Raw genomic sequence first — 19,189 nt, forward strand, 5'->3', positions numbered from 1 at the left:
TTCATGCTTGAGACCATGTTTCAGTTGATCTATGAAGATAAAATACTTAGCACATTTTTTGCACATTGTCTGTCATCCATCTTTTCTAAACAGTCCCATTTTCTCTGAAACAATAAGAGTCTTCGCAAGCTTCTTCTTGCACCTTGACACCCAATCATATGACGTAGATAACACTTTCTACTGAGTTAACCTGTTTACTTGCTCACTAGTTCAAGTCTGGATCAGCCTGATTTTGTTTCTAGATTTGTGCCTGTGGCTCTCCCCAAAGACCTGCATCACTTGGGGCTTTTCTCCCACATCAAGTTGCCACGTTGGATATAGCTGAAATAGATTCAAAGCGGTGTTAAACACAACTCACTCACTCACCCATTGCTCTTTTCTTCCAGGTGTAGCTGTCTCCCTGGTTCCAACGGCCCCCGCTGTCAGGGAACTCATCACTCGTTCGACGGCACCAACTACGCCCTGTATGACCCGCTGGAACAGTGTGAGTTCGGACGCACCAGTCTCCACATCATCACGCTGGAAGAGAACGGACTCATCATGTACAATGGACCTGTGGATGACTTTGCACCTGGCTCAGATGACCCAACAGATTTCATCTCCCTGGAACTCAGTGGAGGCTACCCGAGACTCAGGATTGACCATGGATCTGGTACTCTGGAACTCTATGTGGATGGCCGAGATGCTCACGGTATTGCCAAGATGCAGAAACTCAGTGATGGAAAGTGGCACAGGATTGACATTGTCCGCAATGGGCAGGTATGTACCTTGCTTACTTGAAATGTCTATTTAGGTTTTTACAGTTTTAAGATCTTTGGGAACTTTTTACACAATGAGATGGATCTGTATCAAGAAATCTTTCATGTACATGAAACTAACTTTTATTTTTGGATATTTTCTTTCCCCATGTTTTTTCTCCTGAGTTATATGTTTGTTGTATACTTTCAGCAAGTTGAGATGATCGTTGATCACTGTGAAAGAGCTACATTAGAACCTGGTGGTACAGTCTCCGATGACAAGATGTGTCGTGCAACGGGCACCACCCCGGGGGAAAATGTCTACCTGAATGTCAACACACTGCTGCAGCTGGGAGGCCGGTACTCCACCCCCAATAAGCCCACTGGAATAATGCCCACCAAGTTCAATGGCTGTGTCAAGAACCTGATGCACAACAGCAGGGTAAGTTGCCAAATGCTCTATAATGTCTTTCAGAATATTTATTGCATTTGATCATGATTGAGGTTTAAAGTCATGAACTTTCACATCCCGAAAATGTTTACAATATTTCTGTTTTTAAGTGCATATAAGGTGGGTTTTCTTAAAGATATTTTGATGGCAGTGTAGGTTAACTACTAACCTGCACTTATAAGCATCATACTTGTACTCATGTACTAGGGGCGGTTAAAGCATTCGCTCGTCATGCCGAAGACCGGGTTCGATTCCCGACATGGGTACAATGTGTGAAGCACATTTTTGGTGTCCCCCACTGTGATATTGCTGGAGTATTGCTGAAAGCGGCGTAAAACCATACTCACTCACTCACTCACTCGCTCATGTGGTTGTCATCCACTACCTTCATCAGTTTCGGACTTTATCCCACATTATGCCGATATGATATGATCAATAATTGAACTTTCGTTGATCGAGCATTAAGCCTGCTCACTCACTCACTATGTCATTTTGCAGCTGTACGATCTGACAGTCCCTGGCAACCCAGGGTACCCAGCAGGGGAAAACACATGCAGGCGGGAAGACATCATCTGTGACGAGAACAGCATCAACGGCCCCAAGTGTGGTGAAAATGGCATCTGCGAGTCCACCTGGCAGCCCGATACCACCATGTGCATCTGCAAGCCTGGCTGGTTCGGGAACAAGTGTGAGAGAGGTACGATCTGCTTTGTAAACCAGGAAATATAAGGCAAAAGATATATGGTACATAGGTGTGAGACGGGATATATGGGGCACCAGTGGGAGACGGGATATATGGGGCACCAGTGGGAGACGGGATATATGGGGCACCAGTGTGAGACGGGATATATGGGGCACCAGTGGGAGACGGGATATATGGGGCACCAGTGGGAGACGGGATATATGGGGCACCAGTGGGAGACGGGCTATATGGGGCACCAGTGGGAGTCAGTCTGGATACAATTTGAAAGAAGAAAACTAACTCATGATATAATGTGTTGAGAGTAATTTGAACCTTTCACTAATGTTAATTTTCTTTCACAGTTGCAACTATTAAAGATTTAGAGCAGAACAGCTTTATACAGTACCGCCTCAAAGACCAGTTCTTCAATAATGTCAGTTCTCGGGTGATGAAGATGCAGATACTGTTCCGGACTCGGGACAGAGACGGAGTTCTGTGGACCATCTCCACTTCCTCGGGCAGCATGGTGACCACACTACAGGTAAGTCAGTCTGCATGTAAAATAGTGAAAGGAATTGTTTCACTGACGATATGAACAGCTCTGTTATAGTAATGGCACAGCACAACTATTCTGAAGGATAGCTTGTTGGTTCAGTAAATGGACATCCTTGGAGATTCGTGTTTAGATTTGGGCTCCAGCAACATATTCAACATAGTTCCGGGGTCCCCCTTTCAGTGAGTTGTGGCTCATGATTCCAGTCACTGGATTGTTTGGCCCAAATATGATTGTTGATAGGCAGCCATCAGCTCGCTGTGGCATGCAAGCAAACATTATCAGTAAATGGAACAACAACTAAGAATGGACATGTACTTAAACATTTAAACATGCATGCAATTGTTCCAGATTGTGGATGGAATACTGACCCTGACCTACAATATGGGCAATGGTATTCGTAACCTGGAGTTGTCCAGACGCTTTGTGAGTAACGGGCAGTGGCATACTGCCCAAGTGGAGCGTAATGGCCGCGAGTTTGTCCTGAAGATGGACAACATGGAAGGTGCCAACTACAACTTCACATATGGCTTCCCCGACGACAAGCAGGAGCTCCACATGCACAACATGATGTTTGCTGGTGCCATCGTGTCATTCTCCAACAGCCTTCCCGTCCTGGCCTCAGATCTGGAAGACAGTAAGTCGTTTTTCATCACCACGGTGTGGAATTTAGCTGATAACCTCATGGAACAATGTCACACGTAAATGGAATAACTCAAACCAACGATTTTTCTTTGGGAATAAAGCTATTGAGCTGGTTCCTACAAGATGTAAACTTCAGAACTATGACTTGAAGAATTTAGTTCTGATGGTAGTATTTGACCTGATCATGAGCACAATGATAATAAGCAGGAAAGGATTAGATAGAAACCATCAACATACAAAGCGTATTTTACTTGCTTTTACTGATGCAAACATGATCATATCAGATACAAATTTGCTGTGAGTACATTGAAAGCAAATAGCAGGAAATGATACAATGACAGAATTAAGACAGGAAAGTGGAATGTTTCTCTGTAGATCCTGATGGTGTTTTCCCTGTAGATCCTGATGGTGTTTCCCTGTAGATCCTGATGGTGTTTCCCTGTAGATCCTGATGGTGTTTTCCCTGTAGATCCTGATGGTGTTTCCCTGTAGATCCTGATGGTGTTTCCCTGTAGATGATGGTTTTTTCCCTGTAGATCCTGATGGTGTTTCCCTGTATATCCTGATGGTGTTTTCCCTGTAGATCCTGATGGTGTTTCCCTGTAGATCCTGATGGTGTTTCCCTGTATATCCTGATGGTGTTTTCCCTGTAGATCCTGATGGTGTTTCCCTGTATATCCTGATGGTGTTTTCCCTGTAGATGATGGTGTTTCCCTGTAGATCCTGATGGTGTGTCCCTGCAGATCCTGATGGTGTTTCCCTGTAGATCCTGATGGTGTGTCCCTGTAGATCCTGATGGTGTTTCCCTGTAGATCCTGATGGTGTTTCCCTGTAGATGATGGTGTTTTCCCTGTAGATCCTGATGGTGTTTTCCCTGTAGATCCTGATGGTGTTTTCCCTGTAGATCCTGATGGTGTTTCCCTGTATATCCTGATGGTGTTTTCCTGTAGATCCTGATGGTGTTTTCCCTGTAGATCCTGATGGTGTTTCCCTGTAGATCCTGATGGTGTTTCCCTGTAGATGATGGTTTTTTCCCTGTAGATCCTGATGGTGTTTCCCTGTATATCCTGATGGTGTTTTCCCTGTAGATCCTGATGGTGTTTTCCCTGTAGATCCTGATGGTGTTTCCCTGTATATCCTGATGGTGTTTTCCCTGTAGATGATGGTGTTTCCCTGTAGATCCTGATGGTGTGTCCCTAAATCCTGATGGTGTTATGTTCTTTGTTCCAGCCTGCCTGCAAGATATCCGTCTCAACCACGAATGGTTCCCCATGGAAGTGTCAGAGCAGATCCTCAGCAATGCTGCTGAGATTCAGAAGGTCAGCCATGTCAAGGACGGCTGTGTACGAACAGATTGTATAGGCCACACCTGCCCCCCGGAACGAGTCTGCTACCCACTCTGGGGACACTACGAGTGCAGGTAGGCGTAGTCACAATTAGATGGTACTTCGATTTCCAAAATGTTTTTTGGATCTGACCCTAAAATAGAAGGAGTGGAATGGGGACATGTCCGAAGCACTGTTTGTTATACCACTGACTGCAAACTTTCATTGTCACTAATAAACACTGCCAGAGAATGTTTTATACATTACACCAAAACTGCCAGAACCTGTTTCATTGACACTGCACACTTGGAAACATATTCTAATAACGTCTTGAAAATCTGAAATATCTTTTTAATTTTATATTCACTTACTGACCAGGATATTGCCCCCAAAACACTGTAAACTAAGGTTTAAAACAGTTCTGGGCTGAGTGATAGTGTCTAGCTGGCTAATCCTCATCTTGTAACCACCAACAGAGCTGGCCCTGGCAGGTAGCCTAGCTCAGGAGAAGGAGTCTATGCATCTTGTGAATAAGGAAGACCAGAGTGCTCAGGATTGTTCAAGCTGTAATGTGAATGTTTGAGTAATGCAAGCTTGTCCAGTTTGTAAACTCCTGTACAAACCACTAGTGACAGTTGAAATCAGGAGCAGAAAGTATAGTGCACACCCGAGCATAATGCACACCACTCCTCTAGGGGATGCAATATTTTGGCGAAGAAAAATAAAATTCAACTGGTATGTGTAGTCAAATATTTTTGACTTGTTTCAGGTGCAGTCATGGTATCAACTGTCGCTGAGAAACATCGTTCTCATGTGTACATTGTGCCATTGCATGAATAAAGGCAACTGCCCGGGTTGAATAAATATGCTTTTGGATGTACATTATGTTGTTAATAGATCCAAATTGACACCATGAACTTAGTGCTCACCTCCCAAATAAACAATGGCCCAGAACTCAGGAGAAGCAACCTCCACTTAAAATCGGTGATCAGTTAAAAATGCCCCCTAGTTATAAACACATCAATTGAAGTTACTGTCAATTGTTTTCATGTCAATTAAAGATGAGTCCATTATCGGGTAATTAAGAAAAGCACCGTTTGAAGTTATTTTAAACAAAAGACCTAAGTAATACATTCAATTGTACTATGACAAGTTCTTACTCAAATTTTGGCTTCCCGGTGGATGATCGGGAAAGTATGAGTAGATTTGTAAAAAAAACACATATAGTTATTTAAGACTGAAATTTTATTTATCGTTATTCTTAACCATGGCGTCATGAGTTGTCCGTCAGAAGAAAGACGCACGTCGCTCAAGGACAAGTTAAAGAGTTTCTTCGGTTTGTTATCAAGTCACGTGAGAGACAGAATTACAGCCACACCCAGATCAGAAACGCAGGCCAGACTCCAGTCATCTTCGACTTTCGGAAAGATGGTCAGATTAAATTAGAAAAGACAGTCACAATTAGAACTTCGTGAAACCAGAGAAAAAGCTTCACAGTGATGTTGGCTGTCATTGGAGACGGCAACAAGTTGTTGCTCAAGGTGGTATTCAAAGAGCGAGCTGTTTCCCAAAGGGGTCGAAGTCTGCATGCTTGAAAAGGGCTGGTTTGATGGAGACATGACGGAAGACTGTATATGAACTGTGGGAGAGGAGACCTGGTCGCCTGCGTAAAGGGAAAAGTTTACTGGTGTTGGTTCCGAATGTGTCCAACACCAGTAAACTTTTCCCTTTACGCAGACGACCAGGTCTCCTCTCCCGCAGTTCATATACAGTCTTCCGTCATGTCTCCATCAAACCAGCCCTTTTCAAGCATGCAGACTTCGCCTGCCATCAGTGAAGAGACAGCTAGAAACAATAAAGACAGATTTAGCAATCATCCCTGGGGGGCTTACAAGTCTACTACAGCCGCTGGACGTCTCATTGAACAAGCCCTATTAAGTCCCTTCTACGATCCAAATGGAACCAGTGGAAGTGCAGCAGACCACAGCAGCAACTGTCTGCATCCGTTATCCCAAACTCCAGAGAATGTGTTACATGGATACTTGAAGCTTGGAATGAAATTCCAAAGGATATGGTCAGCCGTTCCTTCAAGGAGTGCCGCATATCAAATGTTTTGAATGGAACTGAGGATAATATCCTATATGAATTAGACAAGTGGTAAAAGGGAAGTTACTCGCAGACGGCGAAGAACACGCCCTGGAAATGTACTTTGGTGATATGTTCATGACGCCCTGTTGGACACCATCTTCGACAGTGACTTCCTTGATTTCGACGATGACATAGCTGTATATACGTAATGAACATTAAACGGAGTATAGTGAACCGGAATGTATGATGATAAATGATGGCTTGTCCGAAAAATAGATTACTTTACAACAGTATTGGTATCATTTTGTCTTTACCGCAGTATAATGTCACGGGCTATTCCCGGGGCATGGGGTGGGTTTGACTAAGCACCAGTCAGACCAGTCAGTGACTTGAATTGAGTCACGTGGTAAACCCATGCTACCACAATGAAGAAAATCAAAACATTGGTTATAACAGAACAAATAACAACAATTCGACTTCTTATGAGTCGACATTGGATATAATATGTATATTTATTTGTTCTTTGTCAACAAGTCGCGGATCGCATCAGTAAATAGCGGTTGGAATTGCCACACTCAGGATTTCACCTAAAATGACATGTTTGAATGACTTTTGTAGCCTATATTAGAATGATATAAATAAATATATGTATGTATAAATGCATGTTATAGTATTCCATGTTCATTTAATGTAATAGTGTTTATGCAATTATTATTATATCTGAAACATAAAAATAGGACAGACAAATGTATTGGTATTTTATTCTGGTATTCGATTTCCAGTATGCATGCTGGATGTATTGTTCACTTACAGGGAAAAGACCCTAAAATCTTATGGTGCCGTGTATAATGCTGCTTCATTTTGTGAAAAAAAGTGTGCACTGTACTCAGGAAAATACCGTAAATGAAAACAAAATGTCCCATGTTTCAAACTGACTTCAAATGGTCCCTGTACTTGAATGAAATAACATTGTAACTCATGTTATTAATACTGTAAATGAATCATGCTATTATATTGTAGCTTGTCATGTAACATTGTATATCATGCTGTAAGACTGTCAATTTATGCCATTGCATCTCAAACTAGCATTGTTTGTTGAAAGCTTGATTAACATGGCGTTACATCAACTCGCCCTTCACACAGTCCTAGTATGACTAGTACATCAGTTGCAATCTATTTCCACAGATGCCCTGAACACTTTGAGGAGATTGATGGCGAATGCCAGCGCATCAACTACTGTGCCAATCACCGATGTTTTAATGGTTCAACCTGTCAGGAAGACCTGTCGGAAGAGAAGAACTATGTGTGTGTGTGTCCCCCTGATTGGGTGAATGAATACTGCGACCAGGTCCGCCCCGCGGGACTCCTTGCAGGAATCACCACAGGCGCCATTGTCGCCATTATTGTTTCCATCTTCGTCCTGCTTGGTGAGTAACTACTTATGGAAAAGAAAGATTTGGAAAATGTCCTGATCAAATCTATATACTTGTCTGTAGTTAGAAAGTGGTTGTATCTCTATAATGCTATAAAGCATGTTTGTACTGGTTTTACGAAACGAGTGTCAGAATTCTTGTATTTCCTGAGCGAGAGCGAGGGTCATACATGTATTCTTACATGGCACACATGTGAGTGTAATAATTTCTTTATTACTCATTATTTCTGAAGCCTTTTGAGCTCACCTTCACAAAAAATGATCACCACCAATGTCCTAGAAAAACACAATTTGTCGAATGTCGTGAACAATCTTCAGCTATGACATCGTTTCTAGTGTGACGTCATTCCGTCCTTCCGTCACAATAAGATTCAAATGACTTCAACAATGCCGTCCGGATGAGAGAAACAATTCACCGGTGCTTCAAAAGTGATATTTGCACTAGTGCACATACAATTTCTATGGACTTAGTTATGAGTAGATCAGGTCCTAAGTTGGCCTTGCTTGTGACAGCTAATTGATTCAGGAGGATCAGATGGCCACTATGTGTGACAGTGATGATTGTGTATCAACATGTCTGATGTTGTGAGTCCTCTGCACCTTATCCACCACCCAGTGCATTGGTCACCTCAAGTGGTGCCTCAAGTGGCATTATGGAACAACTTGGCCCCACTCAGTCAGCTGTGTAAGGTTCCTCGGAGGCACAGTCGGGTAGTCCAGTGGTTGAAGTATTCGCTTGTCACGCCGAAGACACGGGTTCCATTCCCGACATGGGTACAATGTGTGAAGCCCATTTCTGGTGTCCCCTGCTGTGATATTGCTGGAATATTGCTTAAAGCGGCATAAAACCATACTCAATCACTCACTCATCAGCTGATGAAGGGGCAAGACATAGCCCTGAAACATTGTGTATGTAAGAAATTGTTATCCATAATAATTATGACAATAATCCCACTTCTAAGGACCTATATAGACTCTCATTTGGAATTATTTCAGTGTTGGCAGTAGCAATCATTCTGTTGGTGAAGTGCGGGCGGCGACCCAGCCCGGATGACAAGTACATTCTGGAGGTGGATCCTGAAGACGACATCCGTGAAAACGTCATCAACTATGACGAAGAGGGAGCAGGTATGAGCACTACGCCTAGAGCAGATGTTATGATTTTAACTCCCCTCTCCTCCCAGATTTGTTTCCTATGTATGGTGATCACTGTGTTTCAGCCATATGGGTTTTTGGCCCTCTTTGTGACCTTTGGGATCTTTCTTTCAGGAGAGGAAGACCATGATGCTTACGACATCCACCGACTCCGGAAGCCAGATGCGGAATCTCTCCACAAGCCCCCACTTGACACAATGCCAAGGAGGGACATGCCTAGGAGAAGTGAGTTGTCTTCCCTTGGTTGTTCAACATGCTATTAGAATATTTGGTTGTCATGCTTGATAGCCCAAAGTATTGACCTGTCAGTGCCTTATCCATTGGTGGATAGTAGGTTTTGCAATTATTGATACCAATTGCCATCATTTGGTTTTGCTACACAAAGTCTCCATAGAATCTCTAGTGCTGAGTAGGTCCCCAGCTCCACATGATTGCCTACAGAGTTTATTGATCAGGATCAGTGTGTGGCCTAGCTGATTGTTTGTGCCATCATGTTCTCATAATTGTCGCATTGCTCATAATATAAAACACTGGCTTGAATGGCTCAGACTATTCTTTCCAGACCATTGTAATTTAGTTGCAGTATTGATGACTTCAGCATGATGCTATCTCATTTCACTCTCAATGAAAGATCTGCTCTTTACTGACAGATAATGTGTATATATGTACAGACTAAAGAACCACAATTGTTACAAATGTTTCAGATGCTCCTGGAGAGTCGCCAGATGTGGGCAACTTCATTGACGACAGATTAGTAGATGCAGATGATGATGATAATGCACCGCCTCACGATGCAGTGCGGGAGTTTGTGTACGAGGGGGAAGGGAGCGACGCTGGCTCCCTCAGCTCGCTCAATACATCTTCCAGTATCAGTGAACAAGACTATGATTACCTCAATGATTGGGGTCCCAAGTTTGCCAAACTGGCAGACATGTACGGAGCAGGTATGGAGCCTGGAGAGGAAGATGTGTAAAATGTGGATGTGTGTGACGACGCTCGAGAATACCCTCAGGCACTCTACCCTATGCTGGAAACATGTAATCACGTCTAATTAATGACATTTGGTGGAGACTGTTCACCCAGGTTGCTTATTATGGAACAAAACAAATGATGAACAGTGCATTCATTCCATCTGGGGAAGACTTCGCCATTTGATTAGATTGACACATGAAGTTACATGAAGAATGGATTTTAAAATTGCAACAAAATCTGGGCACACTCTTCCATGACTTAGGTGGCCTTACATCGCAGAATATCATCATATGCCATGCCTATTAATTTTGCAAGCCTTTAGCTATTCAATGCTATAATGAATGTTTTGCTTTTTAAAACATATAACCAGTTTGTGACAAAGGTGCAGGATAACCCTCGTTTCAGCTGTGAATATAATCCACAGTCCTATACAAATCTAGAAGCAGATGAGATCATCATTTTAGCTTTTGATACCAGCTTTTTACCAATAACACATCAGGTATTGTCTGTAGTCTCTATTGTCGCTTTCGGAGGGAATTTGTCCTTGAAAAAAGCTTTATATTTTTGTATTTGTGGTGTAATATATATCTTCGACATCCAGCCTAGCTGGTGATGGTGTGAGCCACCATTGACGCTGTCACTTCCTGTTGCAGAGTGTGTGTCCAGTGACTTTTTTTTGTCTCAGTCTAGAATTTAGAGTACTTGAAAACAACGTAAAGAGAAAAAGGAGGACGGTGTATAGTGGGTAGTGTTTGCAGGTTATGCTTGATTGGATCTAAACTGGGATGACTTGTACAACTGCTATGTGCATTACTGTCCACTATTTGTGTATGTGATTTCTGTAACAAGAATTTCGGAAATATTTCTTTCCATGAAACTATACTTGGCTGTTAAAAGCTAATGCATGTGTGAGGTCAGTATAAGTCACTTTCCTTACCAATCAGAAATCAGCAGGTATAACTCACTTTCCTGACCAATCAAATCACCATGTATAATTCTCTATCCTGACCAATCAGAAATCGGCAAGTGTAACTTGCTTTACTGACCAATCAGAAATTAGCAAGTATAACTTGCTTACCTGACCAATCAGAAATCAGCAGGTATGTCTTGCCTTCCTGCCCAATCAGAAATCAGCTTGTACAATGTTCAGTGTAAGTAGCACAGGACTTGCTTATCCCAGCTTTTTCTTTTGTCATTCATTTCAGCTCAATTATGACAATCCTTCAAAATGTGCAAATTCATTTTCAAAACCTTCAGAAAGTGGTTTTCATCATTTCCATTTATGTTCATGAAGTGTATTTTTTTAGAACACTACAAACATTCCCTACTATACAAACCCCCAGTGATTTGTGATTCATGTTTTATTTGTGTAACCTTCCCTTGTTGTGTACAAAGAAAAACAGGTTATGATCCATAGCATAGACAATTCCATTAATTATTGTATCTACCTGTGGTGTACAGAAACTCCTGTCATTGAACTAGCATCATACTTGATTTTGTATATAGTTATCCCCATTGTTCATCCATGAGAAGCAAATGGGGACACGCTCGGTCCAAGTGGCTTCATCCTCCAACAATGGCTGGGCAATCATTTACTGAAGCAGAGGACCAAGGCTAACAAGGCAGGCTTGGAAGAGGGCGATGTTGTTCAGCTGTAGTGTTGTATTGTAAGGGACTGTGGGGTAGCCCAGTGGTCAAGTGTTCACTTGTTTCACTAATGGTTCTGGTTCTATTCCTATGTTGGTACAATTTGTGAATCCGTCTACTTGTTATTTGTGGATGTAGAATAACTAAATACTACTAAACAAAAAATATGAAGCAGTTCTATGTTGAAATGAAATTGTAACAGTTGTGAAAATGTTGTAAAATTGTTAGTGGGTGTAACATCGAATGTCCCTCTCCAGCTGTCAGCCAACCCAGTTACATTACGCTTTGTTTTGGGGAACATTTACATGATCAACAAGTGCATCGGGTAAATTCTTCAAAATCGTGCTCATCAGATTAAATTTGCTTTACAGTCACTTCACAAGAGTGCAGGACACTGTTTAACATGACTGCCGTCACAGGCCATGCAGGACACTGTTTAACATGACTACCATCACAGGCCATGCAGGACACTGTTTAACATGACTGCCGTCACAGGCCATGCAGGACACTGTTTAACATGACTGCCGTCACAGGCCATGCAGGACACTGTTTAACATGACTGCCGTCACAGGCCATGCAGGACACTGTTTAACATGACTGCCGTCACAGGCCATGCAGGACACTGTTTAACATGACTGCCGTCACAGGCCATGCAGGACACTGTTTAACATGACTGCCGTCACAGGCCATGCAAGACACTGTTTAACATGACTGCCGTCACAGGCCATGCAGGACACTGTTTAACATGACTGCCGTCACAGGCCATGCAGGACACTGTTTAACATGACTGTGGTCCTGTTGATGTTCTGAAACTGTCCATACTGTAAATGAACATCTTCCTGTCATCTGGCACTGGTCTGTCTGCATTTGCTTCATCCACATAACTACTATTTGACATGTTCATTCATATTTATTCAAATAACATAATTTCACCTCACCTTAATAATGTGTGACATTAATCTGAGTGAAAGGATTTGTGTACTGTTGATTTCACTTCATTTGAATGATTGTGTCCATTTATGATCGAACCAACAGTCATGTTATTGTAGAAATCTGTCTAGATGTCGGGGTAGTGGTTTCCATGACAACTGCCAAGATTTCTGAGTGGTGTCCCATGACAACAGTGTGACAAAACAGACTTGTGGTGGACGTCAGTAGAGGTTTTACATGGTGAGGTTGCATTTTGTTGCCAGGACAACTGTTAAATAACCATTCAGTTTCCTTGACAATGTTATGGATCATCAGCACCCTCGTCACTCCTATATTTAGTTGTTTGTTATGTCTGTGATTATATAGAAGCAGATTAAACTTAATTGCACCTCATTGTAGACGTTATGGTAATTATCGGAGATGTACAGTAATTATGATGTACATACATTGATGCTTCTATTGGTAGTGATGACAAGCAAATAACTGTCATGATCTACGTCATGATAAGTCTCTGTGATATTGGCACGGTTTAATCAAATGCTACAAGGGTCAGCGAGAAAGTTGCCAGGATGTCACTTCCATCCCTTATGAAGCAGAGTTACCTCCTAAAAAATTACAAACTTTCCATGAACATATATTTTTAAAATGGATATTTCCCAATGTGTTACTTGAACAAATTCATTCTTTTGAAATTAAGTTGGAAAGACTATATATAAATACTTGTAAATACAATTAAGCAAGATTATCTTTCAGTTGACCTGTGTTAATCTTTGAAATTTGATTTAAATACTTTGTGAAAAAAACATGTGTGACAGTATCTTGGCACCATCTCGCTGTGTCAGCTGCCGATCGGAATGTAGTGGCAGTTGCTATGACGACGTGAAACATATCAGCTGATGGTGCTGCAGTAAGGTGCCAACAATGGCCAGACTAACACCCTGGTCACGCTAGCCCAGACCATGCTTGACCCGATCTCAAACCATGGACAGCATTCATCTTGGTGGCCAACATCTCCCGAGGACAAATTTCAGTGTTAAAAGCATTATTAATAAATAAATCACTTCTCATAGTTAATTTTGAACCTGTCTGACCATGGTTTGAAAGGGTCAGTGTTTAGTCCCCAATATCAATATTTAATATTCTTAAATGACTATTTTGTATGATAAAACATTGTGACACATAAAAATTGTTGGTTGTGAAATCATGATCATTTGACCTCACACAGGTGATTCATGATCATCCATTTCATTAAGTCATCATTTTTTTTCAATTTTGAATAAAAATGAGGATCAATTAATATATGTAATGTGTTTGTTTTATATATATAAGGGGAAATGGTTTGGTCATAAAGGTAGATCAAGGAAAAGGTCTATGGACATCGTTCAGCTGCCTGTGATGGATCATAGCAGACTAAATGCCAGGGATGTTTCACAAAGTAGACCAAAGAAAAGGTCTATGGACATCATTCAGCTGCCTGTGATGGATCATAGCAGACCAAATGCCAGGGATATATCACAAAGTAGACCAAAGAAAATGGGGACATGTTCAGCTGCCAGTGATGGATCATAAAGATAGCAGAACAAATGCCAGGGATATATCACAAAGTAGACCAAAGAAAAGGTCTATGGACATCGTTCAGCTGCCTGTGATGGATCATAGCAGACCAAATGCCAGGGATATATCACAAAGTAGACCAAAGAAAATGGGGACATGTTCAGCTGCAAGTGGTGGAACATAAAAATCCTCTACCTCTATTACATCTGTGCCATAAATCCTGTATTTGGGCTTCAGTCACACTAACTAAATTTTCAGATTTTCAACATACATCCTCTTCACTGTCAATTACACACAATTAGTTGTTTTCAATCTAGCACTATAGCAACAAAAGCTACGACGTGCGTAATGGTGGGGGCAGTCGGGTAGCCTAGTGGTTAAAGCATTTGCTCGTCACGCCGACGGCCCAAGTTCGATTCCCGACATGGGTACAATGTGTGATGTGCTAGAAGATGAGAAACAGCTAAGAAGAATGTTGACATCATTGCAGCTACTGACACTGACTTAGCCTCTGACTCCATCTCAGCACCTCTACCATCTACTCGGTGAATGAATCATCTCCTGCGTTCTCTATGAACTTGACAGAACAACTCTTCAAACAACAAAAGGAGATGATGGAGTCGATGTTTGCGTCATGCTTCTCAGCAATAACTCAGGACATGGAGATGCATAAGAAGAAGCAGACAGTATTGGCTAAGAAGAGTCCTCCGGCCAAGAGGCCGCATTGGGGAGAGGTCACATCCACAGCCGTCTACCCCCAGACGGTCATACCGACCAGCCAGGTAGAAGCTCTCAAGCTTTACCCTCCCGTGAAACACGGGGATCTAGATCTCTGCTTGGGTCCCGTCAGGGTACCGCAAGGCCATACTCCCCAGCTAAGACACCGTACGGTCACCGCACAGACTCCACGGTAGCCCAGCAGACCGTTACAGGAGCGTCAATTCAACCGTATCGTCGCCATCAACCGACCGTACCCAAGCCGACTGCTAGGACTGCACAGGAGCGTCAAACAGACCAAGACGAAGATTACATCATGTGACAGTCAAACGGTTTGATGGAGGACCATGATTCACGTACCGGTTCCGTTATACATGGGCAGTCATCACAAGCCGCACGGACCTTACTCATAGCGGAATCCTGGACACCAGCGGATGATGAACCGCATTGGAAACACGTTGAGCGTATGGATTATGACAAACATCCACCCATTCAGGTAATTACCCACGGTCATTCTGAGGTGGAATCGAACCAATATGAGGAGGTTAATCAGTCTGACAATTCACCCCACAGGATTATACAGAAGGATACAGCTTTGTGAAACTACCTTATGCCTGTACTTGAAACCCCCAATGACAGAAAATTCACCACCTAAGATGCAGGAATATGGAGGCTGTCATGCTCCTACATCATTTCAACATAGCCACCAAACATTGCCGTGGTTGAGTTATGCAGGCAAGGTGGTACATCAAGCTTCTGAAAGTCTACTCAAGCTCAGACATGATGACCGGCTACCCTTACCTCAATTGAAGCAGAAGTTGTTTAAAACCCATAAGTCTCCACTTCCAGATCATCAAATTTTGGGCGATTACTTTCTGAAGGTAGTACGCAACCCTAATACTGAAGTCACGTTACCTGCTTCCGAGATCAAAGATCTTTCTATGGCATCCAGACATTCAATGGACATTGGAGCATATATCAACTGGTTTGTCGACGGAATCAGGCACATCATTCCACCATTGCAGACATCATATGGCGGCATATCCGGAGAGACTCCTATGAATATTAGGACGGATCAGGTCCGACACATCCACAGCCTGCTAGACACCATGGTCAGAATGCAGGAAGACTTACTCTTCAACCAGGTATGGATGTCTTCACAGCTACTCTGGGTTCAGCGTCAACAACTACTAGCACAGATTCGTTCAAGAGCTGTTTCCAACCAAACGAAGAGGTTGATAATGTCAAAACCATTATCTGCTCCCAAAATGTTCAACAGTAAATTGGGACATGCCATAGACGAGGTCAGACAAGACACAACTGAATGATTCCAAGCATCAACTATCAACCTTGCTGCCAAGGCACATGGATGTTCCTATCCCTCGAAGCGTTCCTGGGATCACAAGGACTCGTCATAAGTACAGCCACCTAAGAAGAAGTTTATCCCCTCCGGGAAGGATTCGATTCAACCAAGTCAGGGGTACGACAAGCATCAGTCTTCTCAGGATCGTTTCGTCAGTCCGACTACAAGAAACGAGGATCCTGTTGCCGGAGCAGATCCGGGGCAGAGGTGAACGCAGTTTCTGACTTCCTTGCCACCCATTCCGCCCTTTCGACCTGGTTATTTCTGTGGACTGCCATTTACGCCTACCGTCTTTCAACATAATGCTGACTTCAGGGCCAGTGGGAATGCGTCTTCTGTCAAAAGCTGAAATTTGGAAGCAGATTTCGCCCGACCACTGGGTCCTAGAGATCATGGCTCATGGATACAAACTGCATTTCAAGAGGCATCCCGTCCTGAAATCAGGAACCATTTAGAAATATCGAAGACCAACAAGACCAAAGGCATTTATTGTCCGGTATTCTTAGTTCCGAAAAGGAATTCGCCGGACATGAGGATGATAATGGACTTAATAGATAATAGAACCTCAACAAAAATTCCTGGTACCTCCTTCAAAGTTCCAGATGGAATCCATACGGAAGTTGCGGTCGACTTTGAAGAGAGGAGATTGGCTCATCAGCCTTAGCCTACAAGACACCTATCTAAATGTCCCGATACATCCATCTTCACTGAAGAACCTGGGCTTCGCAATCAATGGTTGACGCTACGAGTTCCAGATCTTACCATTCGGGATAGCAATAGCCCCTTGGCTGTTTACCACTCATCAGGTTTGCCCACTTCAGCTAGTACGAATCCATGGGTACCTGGATGATTTCCTGGCAGCAGACCAAGAAGAAGCTTGACATCCGTTTCAGTGGAACAAGTACCGCTTGCTGTCAGTGGGCCTCACAAAAACCCTTCATCAATTTTTACTTGCGTGATGTACAGCCGGACCTAGAGGGCATATATTCCCTTTGGCCCATTGTTGCGGCGCAAACTATCATCCACCAATAGTTTCCTCCGACAACAGCAACACCCTTGATTATCCTGTCTATTAGGTGTAGGATGGATTAGGAGCATATTATGTGAGTGAGTGAGTGAGTGAGTATGGTTTTACGCCGGTTTAAGCAATATTCCAGCAATATCACGGCGGGGGACACCAGAAATGGGCTTCACACATTGTACCTATGTCTGGAATCGAACCCGGGTCGTTGGCGTGACGAGCGTACGCTTTAACCACTAGGCTACTCGTATCAACTGCTTCTGGTAATAAGTGCAGATGACCGGAAGAGATAGAACCGAAAGTGACGTCAGAACCGGAAATAGCAGTTCAAGGTTTGTCTTATAAGGAAATGACGTCTTTTGGTAGAAATGGACAAACCGGAAGTGATGACACAACCGAAAATGAGGTCAGACCCGGATGTGACGCCAGCACCGGAAATAGTGTCACAAATCCATTTTCAACAAGAAATGATGTCATATGGTAGAAATAGACCAGAAATGACATCATTATTACAAACAAGATCAGCAAATATAAATATCGTGAAGGTGATTCTTGATGCATTCTAATTTTCAAGTCATCGTTAGTAATTTCAGAGGAAATTATCTCGAGTCAGGATTAGAATCAGTGATTAAATGGTTTCCAGAAGAGGATTACTATCAATTACATAGGGAGTTACTGGAGGCAAGTCCCTCCGGGTCCCTCTAGTATATTCTGGCAAAGATGTAATGGAGTTAGAGGATTCGCAAGAATGATCGAACAATACTTATCATTTGTTAATAATTCTAAGAAAACTACCTCTATTACAACCAAAGTAGTCCCACCCACCTCCCCAATTCATCTAGTGGTTAGATGTTGGAAAGAAGTGAGGTTTCCCGCCATTACGCACGTCATAGCTTGGGTTGCTATAGTGCTATATTGGGAACAACTAATTGTGTGTAATTGACAATGAAGAGGACGTCTGTTGAAAATCTGAAAATGTAGTTAGTGTGACTGAAGCCAAAAGACAGGATTTATGGCAAAGAGGTAACAGAGGTAGTATTAACAATGATAACTATTGTTCGATGTTAGTAGACCAAAGAAAAAGTCATGGTGATGCATCATAAAGAAAGAAGACCACAGAAAAGGTCTAAAGACATGGTTCAGCTGTTAATGATGGACCATAAAGTTAGTAGACCAAAGAAAAGGTCATAGGGAATCGCTCTGCCACTACAAGCCTTGTATACTTGTGAATACACTCAACATAGTTTAAACGATCTTTTGTCCCACATTGGTGTACAAATATTATAGTAAATTTACATCAGCAAGAACTAATATTTGGGGAAGACGACCAGTAACCATGCATCCCCTGCCCAATGTCACAAAACATGTACTCCTAGCACGAGGGTTGCGTCCATTGCATTATGACGATGTACGATCTTCAGATGAGATGCAAATATTAATAGCGGAATCAATTTGATTTTTTTATGTAGTTACCATTGAACTACAATCTGTTGACTTACTTCGCTACAATAACCGATTACATTTTAAGAGGATATTCGAGCTGTCTCTAATAAATTCGAAACGTCAAAGCCAGAATACAACCCGTCTCACTCATCTGCTGAAACAGATTCATCAGTGCGTTTTGTTTGTTTGTTGCTTAACGACATTGTTTAACGTCATTGTATCCCAATTCTGTAGATCAATGCGCATTATGTCAATCATTGGATTATTTACAGTTCGCCGTCAAAAAGCTTGAATACAGCTGAGTGCGATGTTAAACACCAAACAAAACAAAAATTAACAAATGTCCAACTGCATCCAACTATTCAAACCCACTTTTGCCCAGTGCGCAACTTCTCCTTCAGACGCAGAAGTCTGTACTGTCTGGGTGGGGGAGCAACACCAAGTCTATTTGGGTCAGCTTAGCACCTTCTGACT

General features: G+C 42.5%; 1 protein-coding gene across 2 annotated transcripts in view; it reads left to right on the forward strand.

Moving 5' to 3' along the window:
* LOC139454147 (neural-cadherin-like) overlaps nt 1-13,918 on the forward strand; it is a 54,802-nt gene extending 40,884 nt beyond the window's left edge. Inside the window, exons 26-35 of one of the 2 annotated variants that reach the window (XM_071235674.1) lie at nt 387-759; nt 949-1,179; nt 1,687-1,885; nt 2,233-2,411; nt 2,775-3,060; nt 4,299-4,488; nt 7,667-7,908; nt 8,910-9,041; nt 9,183-9,293; nt 9,773-13,918. In XM_071235674.1, coding sequence (XP_071091775.1) covers nt 387-759; nt 949-1,179; nt 1,687-1,885; nt 2,233-2,411; nt 2,775-3,060; nt 4,299-4,488; nt 7,667-7,908; nt 8,910-9,041; nt 9,183-9,293; nt 9,773-10,041 — 2,212 coding nt within the window. In that variant the 3' untranslated portion in view covers nt 10,042-13,918. Of the gene's footprint in view, nt 1-386; nt 760-948; nt 1,180-1,686; nt 1,886-2,232; nt 2,412-2,774; nt 3,061-4,298; nt 4,489-5,162; nt 5,968-7,666; nt 7,909-8,909; nt 9,042-9,182; nt 9,294-9,772 lie in introns of those variants that run through there. The other variant, XM_071235675.1, reaches the window with a different exon arrangement.
* Nucleotides 13,919-19,189: the final 5,271 nt, after the last annotated feature.

The sequence above is a fragment of the Haliotis cracherodii genome, unplaced genomic scaffold, assembly GCF_022045235.1.
Source record: "Haliotis cracherodii isolate W230 unplaced genomic scaffold, xgHalCrac1.p SCAF_10, whole genome shotgun sequence".
NCBI classification, from domain to species: domain Eukaryota; kingdom Metazoa; phylum Mollusca; class Gastropoda; order Lepetellida; family Haliotidae; genus Haliotis; species Haliotis cracherodii.